Below are 24,927 nucleotides of genomic sequence, written 5' to 3'. Positions count from 1 at the left end.
GTCTTTCAGCTTAAAAAATAAAAAGAAACAAAACAACCCCTCACACTAATTACATAACAGAACACTCATATATTTCCTAAAAACATCACAGTTTACGTTTATACCAAAGCTTTACATGTCTACCAGTGCCACTGTTCTAGCAATTTAAGTAAAAAAAGGTTTCGTAGCTATACCTGCTTATACCGTAGAGTACGCCTCTCCAAGGTATTCCGGACAAAAGGTGACTTCCTTGGCAGAGTTGAGCTGTCACTGTCACTGCGATACAGCTGAGTAGAAAAGATATTGAAAATAAAGGTTGTTTACATCTAAATTCAGATTTATTTTTTTTATTTTAAGATGTATTATTTTAAAAAAATGAAATTGTGTTGTTTTAAGCAAATTAAATCAAAAAATTGCCTTTAACTATTTATAAAAAATTATATATAGTAGTGCACATATTGAAAATTTGATGTGGCCCATTGATACACTGGATACAACACAAACAAGAGAGCAAAAAATAGGTGATTCTTGGCTTAAAAATCATTATGGCATATTCAAACTCAAGCTCTCAACATCTTATGAAAGAGTACAACTCAAGCTGTGGGCATTCCACCAGTATACCAAAATTAGTATCAATATATTGGTCTGCAATGGTGGGAGAAAACTGCTTATAAGCCTTTTGCAGTTGAACATAGCAACTACTCAACGTGAGTTTGGAATTATTGTGCGGATTCTCAATTACTTGTACCAGTGCACCCAGGAATCCCGCATACCACTGTAATGGGCATCCTATGATTGACATTCGCAACAGCAGCAAAAAAGCCCTAAGAATATCTATGCAGTAACCACAGGATTATGCATTGAGTCCCCCTTTATCCAACTTTTATGTACCTGGAAGTTAAACAAGGCCTCTAAGCTCACTGTTCATACACCTCGTTAGGCAGCACTGGACCTCCATAAAATTAATCAATCTAGCCCAATATCTAAGACTGCTAGTTAAAGAAGGTTTAAGATTCAAGTTATTGTAGGTTCTTAAATCTGAATTTAAGAAAAAACAAACAAAACAAAACAAAACAAACAAACAAACAAAAAAAAAAAACAGTTTTAAACTCAGAAAGATAAAGAACCAGGGGACTTCTTCCCCAGTGCAACATTTACATTCACCTAAATATTATTCATTATTATCAAATAGTAGTATATAGTTCTTATAATTCAAATTTTAAGAAGAAGTTATCAAAAATACAGAAAATACTTGTGTGGAGGCCTCTCCCCGAAACTTCTTTTAAAGCCTTACTCACTCTGCAAACATATTGACTTCGTGCTCCAGGCGAGAAGGTCTGGGAACGAACAATAGTGCTACTGCGAACAAAAGCAGAACCCCGTGGCCTGCGGCTAGTTCTCTCTTTTGGAAGAATAGCAACTTCTTCAGGAAACAGATCCTCAGTGTTAGTTTCCTTATCCACCTAAAATTACAATGAAGGAATTTTATTTTACTTTATTCCTTATTTTCTCTTTCTCATCAAAACCAACCAGACATTTCAACCATATCAAAAGTAAACAATTTGCCTTGTTAGCTAGGCTAAAGTTTTAATGAGCCTTGAGAATGGAGGATGAATCACTTCATTTTTAGCAGTTTTAAAACTAGGTCATTCAAAATTATAAGATTACTTTTCAGAAACTTCCCTGGAAAAGTAACAATTATAAGATGCAGTTATAACATGAATCATAGCTGCAGAGCACAAAGACTGCATTCACCATTAGAAATTGGGCATTAATCAAGCTACCACCTGATCTCCCAGCCTCAACAGAAGGAGAAAACTAAGACATATTTCCAAAAGCAAGGTGACTGAAACACAAAGCAACCTTAAAACTGCAGGAATTCAAATGAAGAGAAGAAACCCAATGAAAGGGAACTGAAAGACTGTTAAACAGTGGCACAAGAATACTAAAATATTTGGAAATATAGGAAAAAAAAACATGCTACTCTATCATAGTATCAAAACTTTTAAGATAACTTATTCCAAAATATGAAACAGAATCTTCCCTGAAGGCAACACAAATAAGTGTTCCTTTACTTTAATGAAAGCTTCTTGATTTCAGCTTGTCAGGATTATTTCCAATGTCTCATATCTTGAATTTGAAAGATTTTAAATACCTCAGTTCCAGCACGATTCCTTCAACAATTCTAATTTCTAAGAGCACTGGAATTAGATCATGATTTTTTTTTATTATAATTTCAAGTCAATACAAACATTTATACAAGTGCATATTCACAGTTAGATAAAAGCAGCAGTAAAAATAGCTTGCCTTTTGATGTAAAAAAAAAAAAAAAAATAGTTCTGTTCAGAAATTACTAGCAAGTAAACAAACAAACAAACAAAAAAAAACCCACTGCCCTAAAGAGGACATTTTTAACAACTCAAAAGGCATACCACTGTCATCACGACAGTGCTCATATAGGATTGCTAATGTCATTTCTGATTCTATTCTCTCCCTATCAGTTTGAACTCAAACTCAACAAGCAGCAGTAACACATACTGTGTGCGCCAGGCATCGTGGCAGTTTCCATACTGCAGTGTCTTTTCTCATTACCTTTAGTGGTGGAGGCTGGATTTTTCCAGAACTGTACTGGCCTGCTGGAGTTGCAAACATGTGTCCAGCTAACGAATCCCCGCAAAATGGCTCCGGATAAGGAGGACTAGTCTGGGTGCAATTACTGCATCCACTGTCAACAGATTCTGCTTGCCAACTCCTGAAGTTAGAACATTACAAGGATTTTGTAGGTATTAAAAAAAAAAAAGTTATGAATTCTATTTGTATATTTCATTATCCAGGTCAGTTTACCATTTTAGAGTATTATTTCTGCAATAGAAATACAAAATTTACAAAGGGAGAACACATCCCACTTGCATTTCTGCAGATGCACAAATTACAGTTGCCTCCCTAATGAAGCTTATGTTTGATCCAAAAGAAATGTTTTCCCACTCCCCACATTCCAAGTCCTATAAACTCAGCTAGCTACTCAAATGAAGCTTTTTCCTGTTTGCACATCATCACATGATAAAACAATTTTATACCCATAACACTAACAGGGAACAGATCTCAACATAAGGATCTGCTCTTTCTCCTGCTGTATTTCAGAGCATAATTACAGTGTAAATAGTACTTGGCTGTTTGATGAGGTATTTGAGCTACTATTTTTACCGTTCTGATATAGCTTCTGCCTGGTCTTCCTTTCTTTCCATCTCCAGGATTTCCTCCTCGGTGTACTCCAGTTTCACTCTCTCTTCTGCCAACTCTCTCTCAACTGCTTCCAGCTGGGCAGTGGTCCTGGCTAACAGGGCTGTCACTGCATCCTAGAAGGTAACAATTTGACTTCAGACAAATCCATTTGAACAAGCCTTTGTATTCAATGTATAGTATTCAGAGAAAACAAAATACAACTATGGTCCTTGTACATGTATGTTCCTAAAAAAAAATTAAAGTCTGTCCTGAATCTCAATAATCAAGAAGTACTTGGTGTCCCATGAATGCAACTTTTAAAAGAAAATGTTAGAAAGTGAACACAGAAACAGAAAGTGAATGCTTTACAGTTACATCGCACAGCAGTTCAGAATCCAAAAAGTTGAGTCAAAGCCATTTGTGGATTGGGTGACTTTTAACACGCAGTGCAGCATCATCCAGTAAATTAGGTGAGAAGAGACCTCTGGAAGTCACCTAGTCTGACATGCTGCTCAAAATGGGGACAGCTTCAGAATTATACCAAGTTGCCCAGGGCTAAGTGGCATGCTGAAAAACCTCCAGGGATGGAAACTGCACAACCTTTCTTGGCAGCCTCCTCCAGTGTAGTGGTAGATTTTTTTAATGAGTTTTAGTCAGTTGAACTGGAGGCGTGCATACAAACATACAAGTAATATTTCAAGCACCTGTCCAGACATGGCTTTTAATTATTTTTTTATATTCCAGTTTTTGCTACAAGAGTTCAATTAATCTTCTCTGCATCTCACAAACAAACTGTATCCAAGATAAGATCAGATGCAACCAACCACCCAACAGGTCAAATGAAGTAAACAAATCACTTTTTCCGATCCATACCGTTTTAACTGTAGTTACATTTCCAGAAGACCGGGGAATATTTTCTTCACACTGGTTTTTATTCTTTGCTCTCTGGGGGTCTGAACCAGTGAAGATCTGAACAGAATACCAGTGAAGCTGCATCTCACCAGAACTCTCCAAATCACTCAGGTTTATCTGAGCAATACCCTGTAAACAACAAAACATATTCACCACGATAAGATAAACACACACAGCAGGATAGATATCTTGTCATTTAAGGAGTATCTCATTTATAATGGGGAAAAAAAGGCTTTTATAAATGCATTTATAATGTGAAAAAAATACATTGTCTAAGATACTGAATTTCTTGTCTCTTGCTTACTACCTGAAAGGATCAGAGTGGGTATTAAATTTTTGAAACTGAAAAGCAAACTTACTATGACTGATGTAGTATGACTAACACCATCAGTTCTTAATATTTTATTTTAAAAGCTCTCAATTACATGTCTGTTTTCTGCAGTTGCTTAAATTAGCATTATTAAAACAATATTACTTTAGTTAACCTATTTTCCTTTGACAGAACTATATTCTGAGATATCTTTCAGTTCCCTAGTCATCAAAGGCATCCTCCAAAGGGGGAAAACATGTCATATAAAACATTTTTTTTTCCCTGTTTATATAGTAAGTTCATCAAGCAGACCATAATCTCATTTTTCCACTTTCCAAGCTATCTTTACAATTAATTGAGGCTTCCCACTAAAAAGAATTCCCAACTTTAAAGTAAGCCTACTATATCAAACGGTGTTCACATAAGAAATTTCTGAGCCGTGTTGACCTAAATGAATGTTCCCTGCGGCTCTGTTTAAACAGGTGTACAAAGAACAACGGGGGAATGGATTTTTTGAGACTAACAACAGAATGGCATATTGGGACACAGCATATTATTAAGAATGTCATTTTATATCAGCATACTGGATGCTCCAAACAGAAATACCTTTCCTTTATTATAGCAAACAGAGATGTCTACTAGTTATCTACTTCTTCTGACACAGTAAATGAAAAACATCTAACACACTTTTATATCAGAGTTGGATAGCATTTAAGAAATGCTGGGTTTGTTTTGGGGGGTAAAGGGAAAATCTGTTTTCCTCTGTTACAGACATTGAAAATATCCTTCAACTTTAAGATGTCTCGCACTGCCCTATACACCGTATTTCTTCATAAGCTAAAAAGGCATGACAAAGAAGTTATTGCTACAAAGCAGATTACTGCTTGAGTAGAAAATAGTTTTTAATTTGTTTTGATGGCGATTAGTACTGATAGGACTAATAAATATTTTATCTTCACCTTAAGATTTGGAGCTTGCTTATAACAAGGAGGAAGTCAAGATGGGTCTGTCATGTACCTGTTCTGATGTATTTGCTAACAGCTTGGATAGCAGAACAGTAAAAGGACTTACAAATCTCTTGGTGATGACTAACAGGGGGACTGTAAAATTTATGAGAATTTTATATGGTGTTGAAAAATGGGACAGATGTTCTAAAATAAAAAGACAAAATGCTAAAAGACAAATATTACACTGAAGAGGAGTTCAAATTAAGACCTGGGGAGTAACAGGTTGGTCAAGGCCACAAAAGACCAGAAATGGCGTAAAACTGCAAAGCCATGTTATTGCAAGGAAAGGCATTTCTTTGAAGTTTTAACACGAGCAATATGTGCTAATTGTGGAAAATAACAACTCCCTTATCTCAACATTGATGAGGCCACCAGGGAAGTAATACGCCAACCTAAAGAACCAGGTTTGAAGAGCTATAGTAAACCAGTAGGATCTTTCATCAAGGCAGGGCATATGTGGATTGAGGGAACTGAAAGACACACGAGTTCAGTAGATTTACTTCCCTATGTAAGTGAAGTTTAGAACTATTTGCCAGAATTTTTTACTTCATTTTTTCTTCTTCCCTGTTATATACAGTCATTTGTTTAACTTAGGATACACTCCAGCCTGACCCCTGCATTTAGGAAAGCTATATATTGGCATAATCTAATTAAAAGAAATTGGTCATCAAGAACTTCAAAAAACATTCAATCAAACAGACAAAAAATTGTGGAGATTTTGAAAGACAATTACAGAGGCCATAACAACTGTTCCAAATAAATGATTTCTTAATTCAATAATATGTTGATTTTTCAACTTACAGCAAGAGGGCAACAAGCAGTATATTTAAATATAGACTTCAATGCGCTTACCTGAAGGTCGATGGCACTGTTTCTCTCTTTTTAAGTAGTACTGTTACCTTATCCTTAAGTATATGTTACCTACTACTGTAGACAGATATTTCTGACAAAAGTATGCTGAGATTATAAAGGATAAAAAAATCCTGAAGACGTTCTGAAAGCCTATCATTTTTTGCTAATTCAGTAGCAGCAGTTAAAATAAAAGCATCCTAAACTTAGATGTGCTTGTGTCAATATACAGATGCTTTACACTGAAACAGCTATTTAGCCTCTCAGAGGAACAGACTATACCAATATAAAGCAATTTATACCAATATATCCAGGCCATTCTTGAGATTCTTTCTCCTTAATTAGGTTACAGCAGTAAAAATGACCAAACATCCAGCTGCGGACAAGCCCTTGGGTCTACTTCTGTCAACATTAAGGCCACTGTTTATCTAACATGGTATCTAGTTTGAAAGGTAGACTAACTAACATACATTCTTGACCTGTTTTGTTCAAATAAACACCTCTTATCCATTGTCTAGGATGACACTGAGATGCTTGTACCTCTTAACTATGTCTACAGGCTTTAAAAAAATTAACTAGCCCATTCAAACCCCTCACTAAAATGCCAGCCCAATGACTTCAAAATATCAGACACAATGTAGATTAATTTAAGCATATTTACATTTGAAAATAAACAAAGTTGACATTTAACACATCTAAAGTTAACACAGTTAACGTGTAACCTATTTAAGCAATGTTATACCTATTTGAATGCATCTACATTAGATGCCTCAAACAGTTTAAAATAAAATAACAGAAGTTAGCCTGGATCACTATTACTCTGCAAGTTTAGTCTTCTCAAACCACAGCAACAATGGGCTATCTTTTTTATTAGAAAATTGTTTTGCAGATATAGACTCATTGCGCATGCATTATAGTGCCATGCAGAAACGGAAGTCTTGAGCACACTGTAGCCTGAAATCTGTCAGATGAAGTCCTTGGGAAAACGTTTAACTTTTTCAATGTGTTCCTCTTGCACTAACATTTAGCAACTGCAGATTTTTCAGCTTTCCCCAAAGCAGAAATTTGTTTTAAAAAAAAATGCATTAAAGACACTCCTTATCTACTAAATCCCACAGCAATTAATATAAATATTGTATCAGTTTTAAATATGGCTCTGCAATGTAACAGTTATATTAATAGCACAGATAACGGTAATTTCAATGCTGCTTAAAATGCTCCAATTATCAACCTCTGGTAATTTTGCTAATTACTTCCAAATCTTTATTTCCCATATCATGAAGCTTTTAAAAAAAAAAAAAAAAGGACCAAAGGGCCACTTACCAGTAGTTCTTCTTGTTGCTGATGGTCAACTGAGCAGATATACAGCTGCAGTGATTTTAATTTCAAAATACTTGAATGCACAGGGATTCTGAAAACTTCATTAAATATTAACGGAGTTTGGAATTCCAAAGCTCTAGAGCAGTAAGTGGTCGGTGTGCCTGACTCAAGGGGTGGCAAATAAACTCTCACGTGACTGGAACAGCAAAACAGACAAATAGCATAGTTCAGACAAAGAAAGCTATCTTCAGGTACTTCTCACTTCTGAAAGTTAAGCTAAGCAAAATCATCAGTGTAACTTCTGTATTAAGGATCTACTTTGGGATCTCTTTGCTACAGGAATTTGCTTTGTATTCTTAACACAGAAGAGCAAAACTGATTTGGAAACCCCATCTTTGTCTAACTAAACCCCACTTTTTTCTAAGTTGGTGCTTAAGCACAGGCACCAAGTGCCACTTGAGATGCCCTGAGGTATCTAAGGCATCTACATGGGGCTTGCAAGTATGACATAGAATCTACAGGAGAACTACAGCCTTCTTGAGCAGCAGCAGCTGGAGGCCAGGTGCTACGCTATGACATTTCAAGTGGAAACATATGCCTATGTTTAAGCAACTGAATTGCCCCTCCATTTCTTCCCTACATCCACTAAGCCCCTTTAACCCCCTCGCCCCCTCCCTTGAGAAATTCAGCACAAAAGGACGGCAAAGATTAAGATTTTTTAAGATTTGACATCTTAAAAAAATATATACATCTGATACCATCTCATTTTGGACTCCAAGCCAAAATCAAAATCCACAACCATTTTAACCTGACAGAAGGGAACATACCTACTTGAAGAAGTGCTTCTATGTTCTGCCTAGCCCCTGCAATATACCACATCTCTTGCTATACCTTCCCTTGTGCCAGTTCATGCAACTGCATTGTGAACCAGGCTAGAAAACTCATCTGGGTTAAAAAGATAACCTAGAAAAAAACAGCTCATTAAAAAAAAAAAATCCAGCTCAGAGGCTCACCGTAATTGACTACACCACTGCTTGTACTCCTATGCCACCACAAGAGACAGTGGCAGACAAGGAAGTGGTTAGAGGACAATTGGAAGAGCTCACTATGATGGAGTCATAGCACTGGAGCATGGAGCACCAGTTAGCTAAACTGGCCCATGCTGTAAAAAGGGAGTGAACCAGCTGCTCTGCTCACCACCTGCTGCAGGTAGCCTCCCCAGTGCCACCCCAGTAATTCAGATTCAGTGAACATACAGAAGCATGGAGGAACTCATTAAACCAGCTAAAACTTTCTTCTAGTCTTGCCAAGATTAACTTTTTTTTTTTTTTTCAAGTCAGTCAAGTAACTGATTTACCCTGCAGCCACACAATTTATAGATTCCAGCTTAAGCAGCTAACTAAGAAGGAACAGAAGTGCCTTTTTTAGTGTCACTTAGAGGCTTGGTTGCCTTGATGACAAGTGTCCAATGAACCCTCTGGAGTCATTCTTTTCCTTGGTGACTACATTTGCTTTTATTTAGATGCCTTTTTTGTGTGTTTTTTTTTTTTTTTCTAATCACAAGGAAACATGGTTGAGCACTACTCACATTTTTTCTCTCTACGATGCCCTTGTACCAATATTGAAAACAAAGCAAAAGCCTGCCACTAATGCACTGACCTACATGAAAAGGTTCCACTAGAGGTTTGCAGGGTTTGCAAGGTCAACTTTCTGAACAACGACCAACTCATTCAGCAAAATGCACATTAGTTGAACAGCTCCCACTTAGTGGGCTATTTTACAACACAACAATATTGCCACACCTCCATTTTCCAGTTTTCAAACAACTTCTCTGAGATAAAGATCAACAATTTTCATATTTCTTTAAAATCTATTAAGACACATATGACTACATCGGACTGCGTTTTACAGCAACATTGCCACTGTCTAAGAACCACTAAACAAACAAAACAATATTCTACATGATGCGATACAGAATTTGAAGCATTACCACAGACAGCCAGAAGTTAAAAAAAAATAAAAATATGGTTGTTTGTACTGATTCTCAGCTAGTTGTTATGTTAAAATTATTTTGGAAGGTGTTTCATAGATACTCCAGGAGAATTGGCACAGCCACAAAAACTTGCAGTTGTCCTATTTTGATATTTATTATTATAAATAAATATAAAAAGTAGATAAAAGCAGGGTTTTTTGTCAAAAAACTTTTTTTTTCTTACTGATTACTATGTATGTTACATTAGCTATTTAAGAAAGTTACACTAAGCTTATTCTGGGACACATCACAGATAACCCGTAGAGAAGTTTTACAGGAAATAATATTCCTGGAATAAAGCAAAACATTGTTTATTTTCTTTGGCCAGAATGCATGCAGTGATAGAAGAATGATTTTTATGTTTTTGAATTATTTTTCCTGTAAATAATCAGCACAAGAAAATGTGTCATTAGAGACTACATTTGCTACCTGACCACTAACTAGGACAGAGAGAGGTTCCATAAAAAGGATGCCTTGTGTCCACAAAATGAACCCTTTCCCCACATAAACTAGAACATGCTAGCTTATACCTGAGTAATGGCTTAATTTTGCATGAAGTAAACAAATTTATAGCACTTAAGATTACTGCACAAGATAAGCAACGATCAGGTTTTTGGTGTAAAGTATGCTTACATTTTGCAGTTTTCTTTAACAACTAGGCTAGAGAAGTTCTTCAGCTGTAATACATGGACTAAGAGACATTCGCTTCCACTGTCATGCCTGGAAAATAAATTTCTGGTGTTAGTCACCAAGCATCAATACTTTCCCTAAGAAATACAGGTGAAAGATTTGGAAGATTTTAAGAAAGCAAAAGCACCTTTTTCAGTTAAATGAAGCTCTAACAGAAATTAGTTTGAATCAAAAGCATTTAAAGATACCACACTCAGAACCATAAAAGATTAGCTACAGTAACAAATTTATCACAACTATGGGAATTAAACATTATTCAATTCAAAAAGATATTCCCTAGTGTGACTCTTCGTAGTGAAAATAGATTCCATGTTTTAAACGCTTATACCAGATGCATACGTATGTGAGTGACATATCAGTTACACTAAGCCAGTCAGTCTGCATTGGATTAATGTAAATAAAATATATTTATATATTCTTATCTTCCATACCAGTATGGATTTTGAAATAGAACTATCACAACTTGTTGAAATTTGAAAACTGCCAGCAGCCTTGGGAATTATTTTTTCCCAAGGGTAGAGAAGATTCTGGAGGTCTGTCTAAGCCAGGAAAACCTGTCTTGCACTGCTATAATCTGCTCTTCCACGCAGTACTCCCTCTACTAACAATAGTTTGTCCTAGGCACAGGATTTCAAAGCTGTATTTGGGAGCTTTATTTTTATCTCTCTTCACCTTCTCTTCTTCCAGATCCTCATTTATCTGGAAAATGTCAGATCTCACACACTGAGATGTATCCCTACAACCATACTCACAATGAAAATGCTACTGGAAGAAGTAACAAAAGTCCTTTCACCAGCCAGCATTTAAAGGACACCAAATGAACAGTGGTTGGGACACATCCCCAGCAGGAAGTGGCATGTTGACTGTCCTATACATCCACTAGACTTTGGCTTTCAGTTCAAAAGCTTCTTAAAGCTATCCAGTGGTCCAGTTTATTAAGAAGTTTAAAACCAGAACGAAGAAAACTAGTGAGCAATGTCTGTTGAATTGACATGGATAAAGTAAAGTAGCACTACTTACAGAAATCCAACATGTATTTGTGGATCTTCATTACTGGCAATATCAACATAAACAGGCTCTTCCATATCTTCATTCCTGCACAAACAGAAAGTACTGTAAACTACATGATGACCTATGCTGTTAGAACATAATGAATTCAACGTTTATTCTGTGATCTGTGGATATAAGCAACTGTTTGGTACAGGAGGGACTGAGATACCTATTTAAAAACACACAGAACAGAAGCAGCAATTTAAGAAATTAAGCTTTTAGAATAACACTTTCAAAATGCTTATGTTAGTTTCTCTTTAGAATCATCAACACCTTAACTTCTTCCCAGTTACTGCTTACTAATTTAGAACTGTATAAAATATCTTTACCCTCCTTCAACAACTTGTCCAACCTATCCATGTTTAGATTTTCAGCAATTCATATATTTTTTCCTTCCATCATAGGAAAACTTACACTTTTAATCATATGCTTCCCAGAACTCTATGTCCTACTCAGTATATTTTCATTTTGTTATAGATGGTTGAAATAAAAATACTGATTTACAACTAACAAATGAGAAAACTCTTTCAAGGGAGAAGTATTGGGTGCTAAAATATTAGAGAAAATGAAGTGAAAGGGACAACTGTGAGGATGACAGTGGAACTGCATGTAAAAAGCTTCTTTTGTCGAATATGTACAATCTAATATTCTTATGATACTTGGAATCATCTATTTTGAAAGCATATTCAGAAATTTACAGTCAATTCTTTCAGACCGTGTGGCAGAACAGGAATATTTCCAGCTTACTAAGCATTTATACACCTGACCTTTTGCTTAAAGCTTCAAACACGCCACTGTCACTAGCCAGTGAATGATCTGAGAGACATGCTGAAACTCGCCTGGCTCTCCTCTCCGATCTTCGACCACTGTCTCCTCGCAGAGTTACAGCTATCATGGAGAAAAAGGAGAGACAATATCAGCTCAAAGTAATCTCTTAACAACTAAATAAGAAACATTTATCATATCAAAACAAGTCCCCAAAAAAGTTGGAATAAATGCAGTGCATTGCTTTGTCATCTGACTTTAAATTAAAAGACTAGGATACAATGGACCAGAGATTTTCTGTGGAAGAATTAAGGAAGGAAGTTTGTGGCTAATTTCTCTATGACATAAGCCAATCTCGTTGTTATTACAGTGCTATTCTAGTGGAATAATCACTCCTGGGAAGAACATTTATTCAGCATATGTACACATGGCATCCTAAACTTCTAAGATTTACCTACTGAACATATAATAGTTTTAAAATAAACAGAGACTAATTCTTTTAAGAAGTTATCAGATAACAAAGTAAGGTTTTGTTGTCATTGGCTTCCTAATATGAAGTTTCAAAGCATACTGTTTATACCATCTCATAATAGCAGCTTTTATTTACAGCCTGAGAGGCACTTTCCATCTCACTGACTGCTGTTTTTTCAAATTCTTTAATACTTTTGAATAACTTTGGCAGGGGGAAGGAGTAGTCAACCCCCTTTTACACCTTTTCCCTGAACCACCAGCAACACCATTAACAGGGCTTCAATCCCTTTCATGTGCTAAGTGACATTACACATCGCGTTTTGCAAATGTAAGCAGGTATAGAAGGTACAAATTCTTCAAGGTATGTGCACAAGTGATAATGCTTAAGAACTGCACAAGTAAGATTTCAACACCTTGATGAAAGGTCGACTTTAATTCTTTCATGTCCTAGAGAGAACCATTAAATGCACTTAGGGCAGTGTCTTTTACCACCTTTTCACCCTCTTTTGCTTAAGGCTTAATGTTTGTCCTCCAAGCAGAAAAGCAACGACAAAGAGGGGACACTTCAGAAGTGGGGAAAGCATCACATTTACTTCTACCCATGCTCATGATCTCAAACAGACATCCTGGAAGTACTTGAAGTTTTAGCAGACTGCATTTGGAGTGACAGCAGTGCGGTGCACATCACGCTAGAAGCAAGCATATGCTGATGTTTCCAGCTTACCACCACTACTGACAAGAGGTGTCTTACTCTCAGTAACAATTCAAGTACCTCTGTTACGTATTATCTTAAGGCATTTTAAGCACCCAAACTCTGCCACCTGACCAGCAAGTTTCCTTCAGCACAGTGCCAGCATGCAGCCTGAGCCCCACCTGCAGCGCCCAGCTGAGGGATGGACAGCGAGCCCTCACTCTGCATGGGATGTGAATAACCTCCCACATGAGCCCCAGGCAGGCAGCACGTTAGGCCTTGAAGCTTGATAAAAATCCCTCAAATCAACACATCTGTGCTGCTGCTGTCAATAGGAGCATTTGGCTGTAACCTACAGCAGGACTGCCAGGCAGGATGCTCTGAGCCTGGCAGTCCTGCACCAGCTTGAGATAGGACCTTTCTATCGGGCCACCAGCAGCACAACGCCCCAGAAGATGTTCAAAACAGTCACAGGGCCCTGTTCGAAGCTGAGACTCCTGGATGTCTGCAGAGCCAGTTCTCTGTGCTTCTGGATCAACACGCAGCCCTGTGGCCCTCCCCTCCAAATTCAGCAATGGATTTAGCCACCTCCAGCTCTGCAGGACAGCTATCTGCTGACTAGAACATCCCAACCTGTATTTGATTCTGTATCTGGAGAAAGAGCCATCCCTTCCTCCACCCTCCCATAATCTCATTTTCATTGTCTAGCATGTGCCATTGTGCCATATAATTCACGTCATCCTCCCCACAAATGAGAGCCAAGTTGCAAATGACACGGAAAACCAGAAGACTGCATTTGAACCATACTCTCCTCCACAGCATTTGTGCAAAGTGGTGGCTTTAATTTTTTTTTGAAAAAACTTTTCATTTGGTGAGCCAACCTCCATGACTGCTGTTACTGCCAGTTAAGCAGAATGAAAACCAGTGCTCTGTAAGGACAGTTATGAGTATGGAAGAGTTTCCCCAATTACTTTGCATCACTGGAGAAAGGCTGACAAAATGTATAATTTTTATACGCAGGTCCGTCTACATTTTTTGCCCTAATTGCACCAAATTACACTAGGATGACTTCTTTTCATAAATAAGCCTTTGGCTCACCCTGCTATATGACCACTTTGCACAGATGTAGGAGATGAAAGAGTAGGTTGTAGTATGAGTGGACCTCATGGACTCTCTCCTTTGGAGGCTGATGTTCCCAATTTGCCTGGAAGGAAAAACTGTCGTGACGCACCAACACAATGTCATGAAAAACTGACGTGTTACAGCTCTGTTGGAACATGACAACGATTTGGCCACTGCCTGCAGGCCAGGGAAGCATCTGATAACATCTGGACAATCCCACAGAGCTCAGGAGAGATGCAAGCGCCAGAACATGGCTTGACTAGAAGAAGGAATCAGCAAGAAGAACTTGTAAAGAAAGAGAAGCAGCAGCAGACTTCAGTTTAAACAGAGCAAGATTTACCACAATTAGAGACCTCCTAATGCAGGAAGCTGAAGACTTGCTTAAAAATAAAGTTTCTAAAATAGACAATTACCTTTCAAATCAGTGAACAAAACATATGGATTTGAATTTCCAGAACTACTAGGTGCCAAAGCCTGACAAACATAAAACAGGCCTGATGAAAAGAATTTTCTCAGCTGTCATGAGTTCAAAAAGTGAACTTCAAAGGAAATTTTGGTGTCCAGTATTTCATTAGCGAAAAAACACATGAATAAATCTCAAGCATGTTTCACAGGCGTAGGAGACTACAAATACTGCATGTCAGCTCAAAATGCACTAATACACTCTCATAAAAACTAAATCAGAGCCACAAACAGACCTTACCTACCATGATGCGGTCAGGCATTACAATGATGTAATAAAGCTGAAGCTTGCAGAAAACTTTTTCCACGTATTTAACTGCAGCCATGAATATATTGTTTAGTTGACATAGCAAAAAATTAATTATGCCATAATGATTAAACAGATACAGCACTGTATCAAACAAAACCAAATGTAGCAACATCTCCTTTTTCCTTCACATGCAACTCAGAAAAGAAACACTTCACACACAAAAACACACTGGGAATTACAAGCAAAACCAGCACAATAAGTAATTTCAGGTTCACTTACAGTGCATTTTTCTGTTGTGCCGCATGAGAAACAAGACAAAATGAAAAGCACACAGTGATCAATCATCTTTTAGATCCACGACAATATTTTGCAAACGAGATTATTTAGGCATTAAAGGAAACTTAACATTCAAAAGATTATTTTAGGACAGAGAAGAAGATACAGAGAGATTGTAGAGTCCAATGTTATCTTAACATGTTTCCTTCCACTTCCAGCTTTGCAAGGACAATGGATGTAACCCCTCAGGCATCTTCCCTCCATTCACACATCCTAACAAAATTTATAACATGTCCCCAAAAGAGGTGCAAAACAAGAAAACAGCAGATCAGCAAGTGAACATCAGAAATACAGTTCCTGGAGAACTCTTGAACATGCTTGAGTACTACTTCGGTGCAAGGTATATGCAATGTACTGAGCATTACCCTTGGGACCCTCAGAAATTGCAAAATTGCCTATTTTATTTGATAGAGGAACTGGTGAAAAATTTGTCTGAGATGACACTTACTGTTTTTCCAGTGTTGCATTATGCTACCAGACCATAGGGTGGCAGCAACAAAGCATACAGCATAGTAATTTAGTGAAAACCAAAACCCCCCAAAATACCTGGGGGTTCACAAAGTGGCGTATGAGTTTGATGCTTCATCAAATTTTTCAACAGTAGAAAACCAAAGTAACTTTGAAACGTTCAACTGGTACTTGCAAACAATTACTTTATAACTGCAAGCCCACCAACTAGGGAACGCCAAGCTCAAAGTAGTCATAATTCCTGCCAAAAAACAGAATGGTTGAATGGATTTTTCCTAAGCAATTGTTTTAAAAACCAAATATTTAAAAAAGAGAACCTCCAAAAAGACCAACTGGCTACCTTTCAATCACACACTCAAAAAGCAACAGAAAGCACTCTATGTTGTACGCAGAGAAAAGTTGTAAACCCTGAACTAGGAGCTGAACCTGGACACCACAGTAGTGACAAAGAAGTATCACAGGCATGTTTAGAAAAACCTGAAATGCACAGAAACATTACAGAAAATAGAGAAAAGGAGAACAGAAAGAGGACCTTGACCCTTATCCTATTGCTCCCAAGGCCCACAGATCAGGCCTTCACTTCTAGGAAACACACATGAGCTATAAATGAACTACTAACATAGTTTTCACTTACCACAATGGGTGAAGACATGCTGTGGTCTGATCTGAGGTTTAAAGAAAGCCTCAGGAAGCCTCTCCACGGCACTAATTTAAGCACAAACTTACATGCTGGTCTCTGGAATTCTGTTTATTTTGGTCAGAATACTGCAATATGGGACCAAGACGTGTTTATGTCTAGTAAATGTGAATTCTGCAGCAGTATCTTCTGGCAGTGTTAGTTGCGTTAAGGAAAATAGGTAAGTCTACGCTCGAATGCTGCTTGAACAATACAGGCTTGTTAGCACGGCAGGGACATTTTTCTTTTTAAAAATAGCTGAAACTTTTTCCTTATGTACTGTCAATGTTCCTTTTCATTATCTCTTGACAAACAAGATGTAGTAGAACGATATATTCCCTGCTTATATTTCATATTAACCCTGATGCTCCAATCCCTGAGTGTAGTATTATGTGCATTTGCTAACACAAAATTACGGATACAGACATAGGATGTGAATTACAACATTCAATATTAAAATATCCTATAAAAGCCTTTCTCTACTGTAATGGTTCTATTAGAAATGCAAGTATGCCAACATAAAAAAAAATATTACAAGGAAAGAGTATTCCTTTTCATTTTACATCAGCTCTTTCTTCAACTGATTGATTAAAACAGGAAAATACTTTTATTATTATTTTTTAAGGTTTCTGTTTCCATTTTTGATCTCTCATATTCAAGATTCCAACACACTCTCATCTACAGAGCCTCAGAAGCTTCCACCACTGCAAGCTGAACTAAGTCCATCCACTTCACATTGAAGCACAAAAAGAAAACTAACAGTGTGTGCTGTGGTTAACTGAGGCAGCTCCTCTGCGATCACCGAGAACAGGTTCAGAGATGATGAAAACAAAAACAAATCACTCAAGTGGATGCCTAGCTCCTCACATACCCACAGCAAAAAATGCTTCTCAGTTGCTGAAGCACTGACTCATGAGCGTAGCCCATCATGAACTCAACACTGCCGTGCCACTGTGGTTTCTGCTCCATCGCACAGCTCACTGACGCGAATCTGGTATCAGGGTGGGTGTGAATCCAGCACAGAGCCAAACAGCCTTCAAGCACTATCACAGCTGCATCATCACCTTCTGCCCACCCCAGCACATTTTCATTTATTTAATGAAACACATCAACTGGTTTTGCATTGCTTGAAATTAACAGAATAATGGCAACATGAGCAGAAACAAGGCCTCACAAGTGATTAAACTGTGTGCGGTTTTACTAATTCCTGACCAAGACCAACAGAAAGTTCATTTTCCATTCCCTTTCTTCTGTCCAATTCACCACTGCTTTAAAATCTATTTGCAAAGACTTCTCTACTCTCACCTCTGCCCTAAATCAAAACTTTTTTTGTTGGTTTTGTTTCATTTTAGGGGACATCAAAGGAGGTTCACATCTTCTTTTTAAACATTTAACATCCACCATGCAATTTTTAACTGATGTAAGTAAAACGAAACTGAGAAACAATCTCTACTGTGGTGGTACCATTAGATTTGTGTGCTATCTTCTATGACAAAGTGACAAAAGAATCACGTCCAGCAACTCACCTCCGCTAGGCTGCACAGCAGTCAGCTGTGGGCCCATTTCTCGCACTCCTTCGCTGTCCACAGCGTAAGCAGATATCTGAGATGAACTTGTTCCTTGTGTATCATCGTCACCCAGCGCTGCAGACTGAGCCCTGAGCATTTCCAGGGCTCCTATGCTTGCCATCTCCTCAAAACCTTCTGACATCTGAGCCAGCGGAGAATCTCGAGAAGCGGAGAGAAATGGGGTGTCCAGAGGCGAGCTCGGAGGGGACAACGATGACAAGGAGGACCGTGAGGACAGGGATGCCAGGGACTGCGGGGTATCCAGAGACCTCCGCTGCTTATTGAAATTCGAGTGTCCGATGGGATCAACATATGGCACATCCTTCGTCAGAGACTCAAAGGGAATGATGTCGAAGCGCAAATGCTGCCCGTAGTCTGTAACGCTGTCCGACTTGTCGTACTGCGGGAGGCCGTAGATGTCTGTGAAGCTGACCGAGCTGAGGGAGCCTCTGCTGGAGGCCAGGGAACCTCGGCTGGAGGCCAGGGAACCCCTGCTGCTGCCAGAGGACATTGTGAGGGTGCTCGCTGAGAGACTAAGGCAGGCAGAAGGAAAAGGAAACAAAAAAAGGTCCATTCGAATACTGTCAGAAACACCAGCGTGAACACGAAACATCAACCCAGTTAACATAAGCAGTTTTACATTCATTCAGCACATGACACTGAGAAATGTTTTGGCAGTTTAGGGTCTAACTCATGTTTCTTGCCCTAGTCTCAAGCACAGATGTGACTGCAACAGTGCAAGTGACAACCAAATCAGGGCCACGTGCCTGAAGACAAAGAGAGCAACAGGACAGGTCTACTCCTTCCCCCGACTTGCAACCAGCCATAATGCGGCAGAAAAGAGGACAGAGGAGGGTTTGGATCAGTGGACCCAATATAAAGCCAGGAATAGTAGATTACCATGATCCAGCCTGAATTGGTGTTAACGATGAATCACAGAGGTATCAGGGAGAAGCAGCAAGAAGGGATTTGGAAAGACAGCACTAACAGAAAAAAAAGTGCTGCACAAGTCTCATCCTTACAGTTTTTTCAAGCGCAAAATAAAAACTTCAGTATGAATCCCATTTCAGTTCCTTCTACCATTCTCAGATGGCTAGGGAGAAGACAGCATAAGTGACGGACAGAGATGAAGTGAGGCACAGCAGGAACTGAGCTTTTGATGTCAGCATGGTGTTGAGCTGAGGAATCCCCGAGAGCGGCACCAAAAAAGGCAGCTGCGAGTGTGAATATGCAAAACATTCTGGGCTTCTATGTGGGTCTTAGCACATTCTCATATTTAAATGGCGAAATTCGGTCATCTCACCAGGGATCAAAAACCCTTCCTTTAGAAAAGGTATCAGGATACTAAACCCCACAGAACTTGAAAGAATGTTATCTACATATAAAGTAGAACTATAACAATTTTACAGTGTTCCTCAACTAGGTATCTCCTTTTTGTAAAATAAGTGAACGTATAAAATAAAATACCCAAATATATGGAATAATTTAGCCCAAATAGCCATTACTAACACTTTACAGAACTCCATCCAAATCATCACATTCCACAGATCAAACAATACACTTAGTAAAATTCAATTTACTTGGCACACATACACCAAAAGTATTAAAAGGTAAAACTTACATTACTAACATTCTTCTCTGCTGCAGTTAAACTTCAAAACCTGTTCCTTTTGCACAACTTACCTTTTTAACTGGGAGTGTAAATATGAGGTTAAACGTGTAGCTTCTTCTAGTTGCATAAGCAAACAATTTCTCTTTTCCTGTAACAGTATCCTATAATTAAACAGATACATATTAGTATTTTTCTTTATTACACCAGTACTCAAGAAGTGCTAGGAGCTTTCCAAGTACAGAAAAATGCCATTGCATTGCAGTTTAGAATACAAAAAGAAGTTTCACTGTTTAATGAAAAGTTTTAATTTACACAGCTCATATGCAGCAATGGAAATTCCAGCAAGAACACAGGAACTGAGACTAGCAGAATTCCCAGACAAGAAAAGTAATTGAGGCACAGTATAAGAGTCACGATGTTGTAAATACACAACAGCTATTGTCAAAATCATTAAAAGTCCTAGGTAAAAGCATTAAACTTGACAAGATTTTTCTTTCCTTGTATCAATGTGATTGTGCCAGTGAAATACAGAAAGCTACTATGACTGCCCTGGCAGGAAAAAAAATCCGAATAGCCCTATTATCCAAACTTCCAAATTTCAAAATAAAAAGAAGAATTTTGGAGAATAGTTGTTAAGTAGTTACCATAAAAGTAAGCTTTAGGGTCTGAATTCTGAATACTAAGCTATAGCAGAAATCTCTCACTGAAACTTATTTTTTGCACATTCTAATAACAAGTAGCTGAATTACTCAGCACCACCGCCCCAACACAGAAGGGAACATATCTATAATGCTGTCAGTCTCAAATGCCTGTAAGATATCTTCAATGCTCTACTTTGAGATTATTAAAACTTTGAAGAATACATTCTTCTGATAACACGCTTACACTTTCCCTGAATGTAGAATTACAGGCATTCCTGGTGCTTTATCCTTCCAAGCCCAATCACTAAATTTCAACATAAAATCAGGGTAGTAATCTGTTTCGTGTTATATATAGTAACATTTGGAGCAGGGAAGCTATTTCTCTAGCTCTGTGTTCACAAGATGGTTAGAAATAGGGATTCTGACAGACAGTCTGGAGAAAGCAGATCAAACATTTCAGATCAGTGCATCAGACCTTCCCCTACTGCAGGCAGCTGCTAGAATTCAACATGTTAATGGTCAGGATAGAAAAATATAAATAAAAGGGAGCCCTTTTGGATAAAACAAACTGGCAACATTAGTTTCAATAAACTGTGGATGGTTAAGATATGAAAAAATACGTCTTTGTTAACAGTGAAAACATAAATCTCTCAATTTCCTTGGCCTCCAACTCCATTAATTCACATGTTGGCAAGGGACTGCAGCGCTGTGCTCCAGCCCCACCGCCCTCTGGGGAGGTTCCCCTCACTGCAACCACACAGCAGAAGCTGCACACCAAAGTGTGCACGGCATCAAAGCATTTCTCCTTTTTTTGTGCATTGTAGACTGGGTTAATCGAGTGGTGCAAGGAAAGGTGCAGTTTTGTAAACTCAGGTGATAAAGGCACTGCATGCAGGAACCTTTGAAGCTAACAGAAAAAGACAAAGGGATGCAAGTAACTCCACTCATTCAAATTCTTGCAGGGGAAAGATGGGGTACTCACACCATCTACTTCAAAAAACAAACGCAGGAACCTTCACTCCACAGGCAGTAATGCTGTGAGGTGAGCACCTGCATTGAAGGTGCGGGAACTAAGGCTGCCTTAAAGCAAACCAACAAACAAAGACCTCTGTCATACAGATTTTGAGTTAGTTTTGATCAACCCTCACAACACAGTGCATTTAAAACTCAGTAACAGAACAAAATTGCTCATCGTTTAAACAGGAAACTTCTTTGTATTTTGTGAATAGGAGAAAGTAGAAATAGAAAAGCAGATCTGGGAATGGTTTCGGTTATTCCTCAGCCTAAACTAAACAAATAAATTAGGTTTACTAATAGTTAAGCTTTCCTCCAATTTGTTATACAAAAATAGAGTGCCCTTAAACATTATTCTAACTTCAACTCAACTTTTTGCTAGCATTTGAAATATCAAGTATCACACTGGAATGCTGGTTTCCACAGCATGAACTACATGGAAAAATAGCTTGGCCTCCTTGCCAACATAGTATGCACTACCTAACATGAGAGCCCAAAAACAACAAATAAAACTTACTACACTGCACTGTAAAGTGAACTCCCTTCTCTGTCAGTTTAAGCTGGAAAGCCCATGTAACAATATTGCAAAAATTGCAAAATACACAACACTGAACTGTACGCTGGCTGTGAATTTTCTGTTTTTATTACCTGAATTTACCATCTAAAGTAAGCCTTTTCAAAGGAATCAAAGTTCCCAAAGTTTGTACATAGAAGGCACTTCCAAATCTTTTTAAAAGTTTCTTAATTTTGTAAATATTAACCTTTATATGGATCACATAGATTCTGGTTCACAAAGTTTTCCCTCATGTGTCAAGCCTGGCTTTCTACCATTAATTCATGCCTCAGTCTGCTTCAGAATGAGAAAGAATAGCAAGAAAAAAAGGTATTTTTTCATGCAGTGGACAAAAAAACTATCCTGCCATAAAATAAATAAATAAAATATAAATGAAATAATGAAAATAAGTTTTAAAAGGTCATAAATCATTTTTCTATAAATTTTAAAGCTGACATTTCTAGATTATCATCTCTGTATCATATACATAAGAGCAGTTTTGGAAAAAAGAGCTAGCACTTTCATGTTTTCACTAGAAGTAGCCTATTGTAAAAAGAACATATTAAGAATTCTTGTCCCTTTCTAGAAGAAAAACTAATTTTGAAATAAACACAGTGTTTCTGCTACAGTGTTTCTATTCCTTTGTTTGTTCTTACACACAGTTTGACATTTGAATTATATTTTCAAGAATGACTCAGTTTACTGTATTGCCAGAATTGGGGTGTGCTCACACTGCAAAGTAAAAGGAAAAATTACATGCAAAAGGTGGTATAAAAGTTAATCCTTTAACTTTCCTGTTCTAAGGCAGAAAGCAAATATAGGGAAGGATCTTTGTTCTGCTGCTTTTGGAAATGACTATCCCTCCACTGCAAAATAACAGAAAAATCCTTTACTACCCAGGTGCTGTTATTCAACTCTCTTATCAGACAACATCACTCAGACACATCACATATCTGATGTGACTATTCTGATCTCTTCTTTCACACAACTCAGATGAATGAAGGGAATGTCAGGAGCAAACAACTCCTTTACTGAAAGCCATTTAGTAACTTTGTTTGTTTATTAAACCTAGTGAAATTCCCTGTTCTTCCTTTAGATGCTACACCTATAGTAGTGCAGTACAGAAGCTAAGAAAATGATTTAAGTTCCCAAACCTTTCAGTGGCTCCATGAGCAGAGGTTGCTCGAGCCCGTTGAATTTCATCCTCCAAACGTCTTTTTTCTTCCTCCAAACGTGCAATGTCTTCTGGGGATCGTCTCTGCTGACTGATGAGCTGCAGCTCCTGAAGAAGAGCCTCCTTCTCTTTGATGAGTTGAAGACGGTCCCTGTCCGCTTCAGCCATTCCTGGCCATGATTCGTTATCTAGCAAGGCCAGTTGCTGCTGTATATTTGAAACTCTTTAAAAGAGAATAAGTATATTTCAAAATGCGGAAGAGACAAAGGTGTAGACAAGCAAGAAGAAAAATATCATAAGGTAACATCAGTGAACATCAGTGACTTTCACTTAAACTTTGAAACAAAAAATTAGGGGTCTTTGGGAGGCTTTATTTGTCTCTGGGTTTGACATGTTTTTTGGTTTGTTTATTTTAAACACAAAGAAGAGCAAATATTCATAAATGTGTAGCTGTGTGAGAACTACACTACATTTATCACGTGAACAGTATTTGTCTTCACAGCTTGCTCATTTTATAGAAAAACAACTGATATTTTAGAGCTCCTGAGTTTGCTGCCTGACAAAGATGATGAAGCCGAACATCCTTTCATTCCTCATTCTTCCACTATCAGATCTTAATCAGGGATTTGAGAAATGCAGTGAGAGGTTGAATAAAATGAAGGGGAACTATTTGTCTTTGAAAAATTCTGTATTTTTGTGTCGCACCTCAACAGAGGAGCATGCCCCAGCTGACAATAAGGGTTTAAGAATATATAAGCTGGCAAGTAAAACAAAAACAGGTCTGGAAAAAAAAAGATTTACTGGTTGCAAAATACATGTGGCTTCATATGAATCCATCATCAAATCAAGTAGTTAAACATGCTAACTTCATTTTTTTTGTAGTAGTAGGATATATAGCCAAAAGGAGCTTCTATATCTCAATACACTGAACCATTACATTCTTACAACTATCAGTGTTTTGTGATTCCACAGTTGACATTGCGAGAAATCGTTCTGCTAAAAAGAAATTTTGAACTTTAAATAAACACTGCACAAACCCCTAAAGCTAGAAATTTCACAAATGTTTCTTTTGGCAAAATCAAAAGTTGTATTAGCATAACAGGGAGAACACTCTGTTACTGTTTGGTTTTTATGCTTGTCTTACAGTGATCAATTTAGGCACTTTAGAAGCTTACAGTTAAAATGAAAAGTACATAAGAGAAAATCTAGCTTTCTGATTTCTGAACATTTGTAAGAAACTAAACTGTACCAAAGTTATGCATCTGTACACCTTAGTTACATCTTCACTTTGCAGTGGCAGTGTTCAAAGTTCAGTGCACAATAAAAGATTACTGCCCTTAAAAAAAAAAAAGCCCTTTAAAAAAAAAAAAAAGTGTATTTAAAACCAACCATACAAGTGGGATATGCTCCCATTCTTTGATAATTTTTTTTAAGTAATCATTTTTTCAAAATATTTGATAAAAAAAAGAATAAAACAAGGTGAAAAGCATGTAACAAACAGAAGATCCACAGTATGGTAACATCTTCCCAAGGGTAAAAGAAAAGGAACAGATATGGCAAAGGTAGGTTTTTCCCATCTAAACCCCAAACCTCCAGCAGTGCTTTTTCATACTGACATCTGGAAAGTATTTGGCCATCTTATCACAGGAAGTGAAATAAAGTATCAATATAATTCATTTGGCAATGACTGTATTAATTACAGTTTTTGTGTTCATATACAAACAGGGATTTTACTGTGACTTTTGTCAAACAG

The 24,927-nt window shown here is 37.7% G+C and overlaps 1 protein-coding gene across 3 annotated transcripts in view; it reads right to left on the bottom strand.

The window, feature by feature from the left end:
• WWC3 (WWC family member 3) overlaps nucleotides 1-24,927 on the bottom strand; it is a 99,646-nt gene that overhangs the window by 5,501 nt on the left and 69,218 nt on the right. For 2 of the 3 annotated variants that reach the window (XM_068682733.1, XM_068682713.1), the window contains exons 9-20: nucleotides 23,155-23,397; nucleotides 19,864-19,953; nucleotides 18,139-18,713; nucleotides 12,139-12,259; nucleotides 11,342-11,416; nucleotides 10,265-10,351; nucleotides 7,603-7,795; nucleotides 4,075-4,242; nucleotides 3,184-3,335; nucleotides 2,572-2,731; nucleotides 1,278-1,442; nucleotides 174-266 (exon numbers count right to left, since the gene is read on the bottom strand). In XM_068682733.1, the coding sequence (XP_068538834.1) occupies nucleotides 174-266; nucleotides 1,278-1,442; nucleotides 2,572-2,731; nucleotides 3,184-3,335; nucleotides 4,075-4,242; nucleotides 7,603-7,795; nucleotides 10,265-10,351; nucleotides 11,342-11,416; nucleotides 12,139-12,259; nucleotides 18,139-18,713; nucleotides 19,864-19,953; nucleotides 23,155-23,397 (2,122 nt within the window). The remainder of the gene's footprint in view (nucleotides 1-173; nucleotides 267-1,277; nucleotides 1,443-2,571; nucleotides 2,732-3,183; nucleotides 3,336-4,074; nucleotides 4,243-7,602; nucleotides 7,796-10,264; nucleotides 10,352-11,341; nucleotides 11,417-12,138; nucleotides 12,260-18,138; nucleotides 18,714-19,863; nucleotides 19,954-23,154; nucleotides 23,398-24,927) is intronic. The other variant, XM_068682722.1, reaches the window with a different exon arrangement.

The sequence above is a fragment of the Anas acuta genome, chromosome 1 (assembly GCF_963932015.1).
Source record: "Anas acuta chromosome 1, bAnaAcu1.1, whole genome shotgun sequence".
In the NCBI taxonomy this organism is placed as follows: Eukaryota; Metazoa; Chordata; class Aves; order Anseriformes; family Anatidae; genus Anas; species Anas acuta.
The sequence above is the reverse complement of the archived record's forward strand: the minus strand, read 5'-3'. Positions and strand labels throughout refer to the sequence as shown.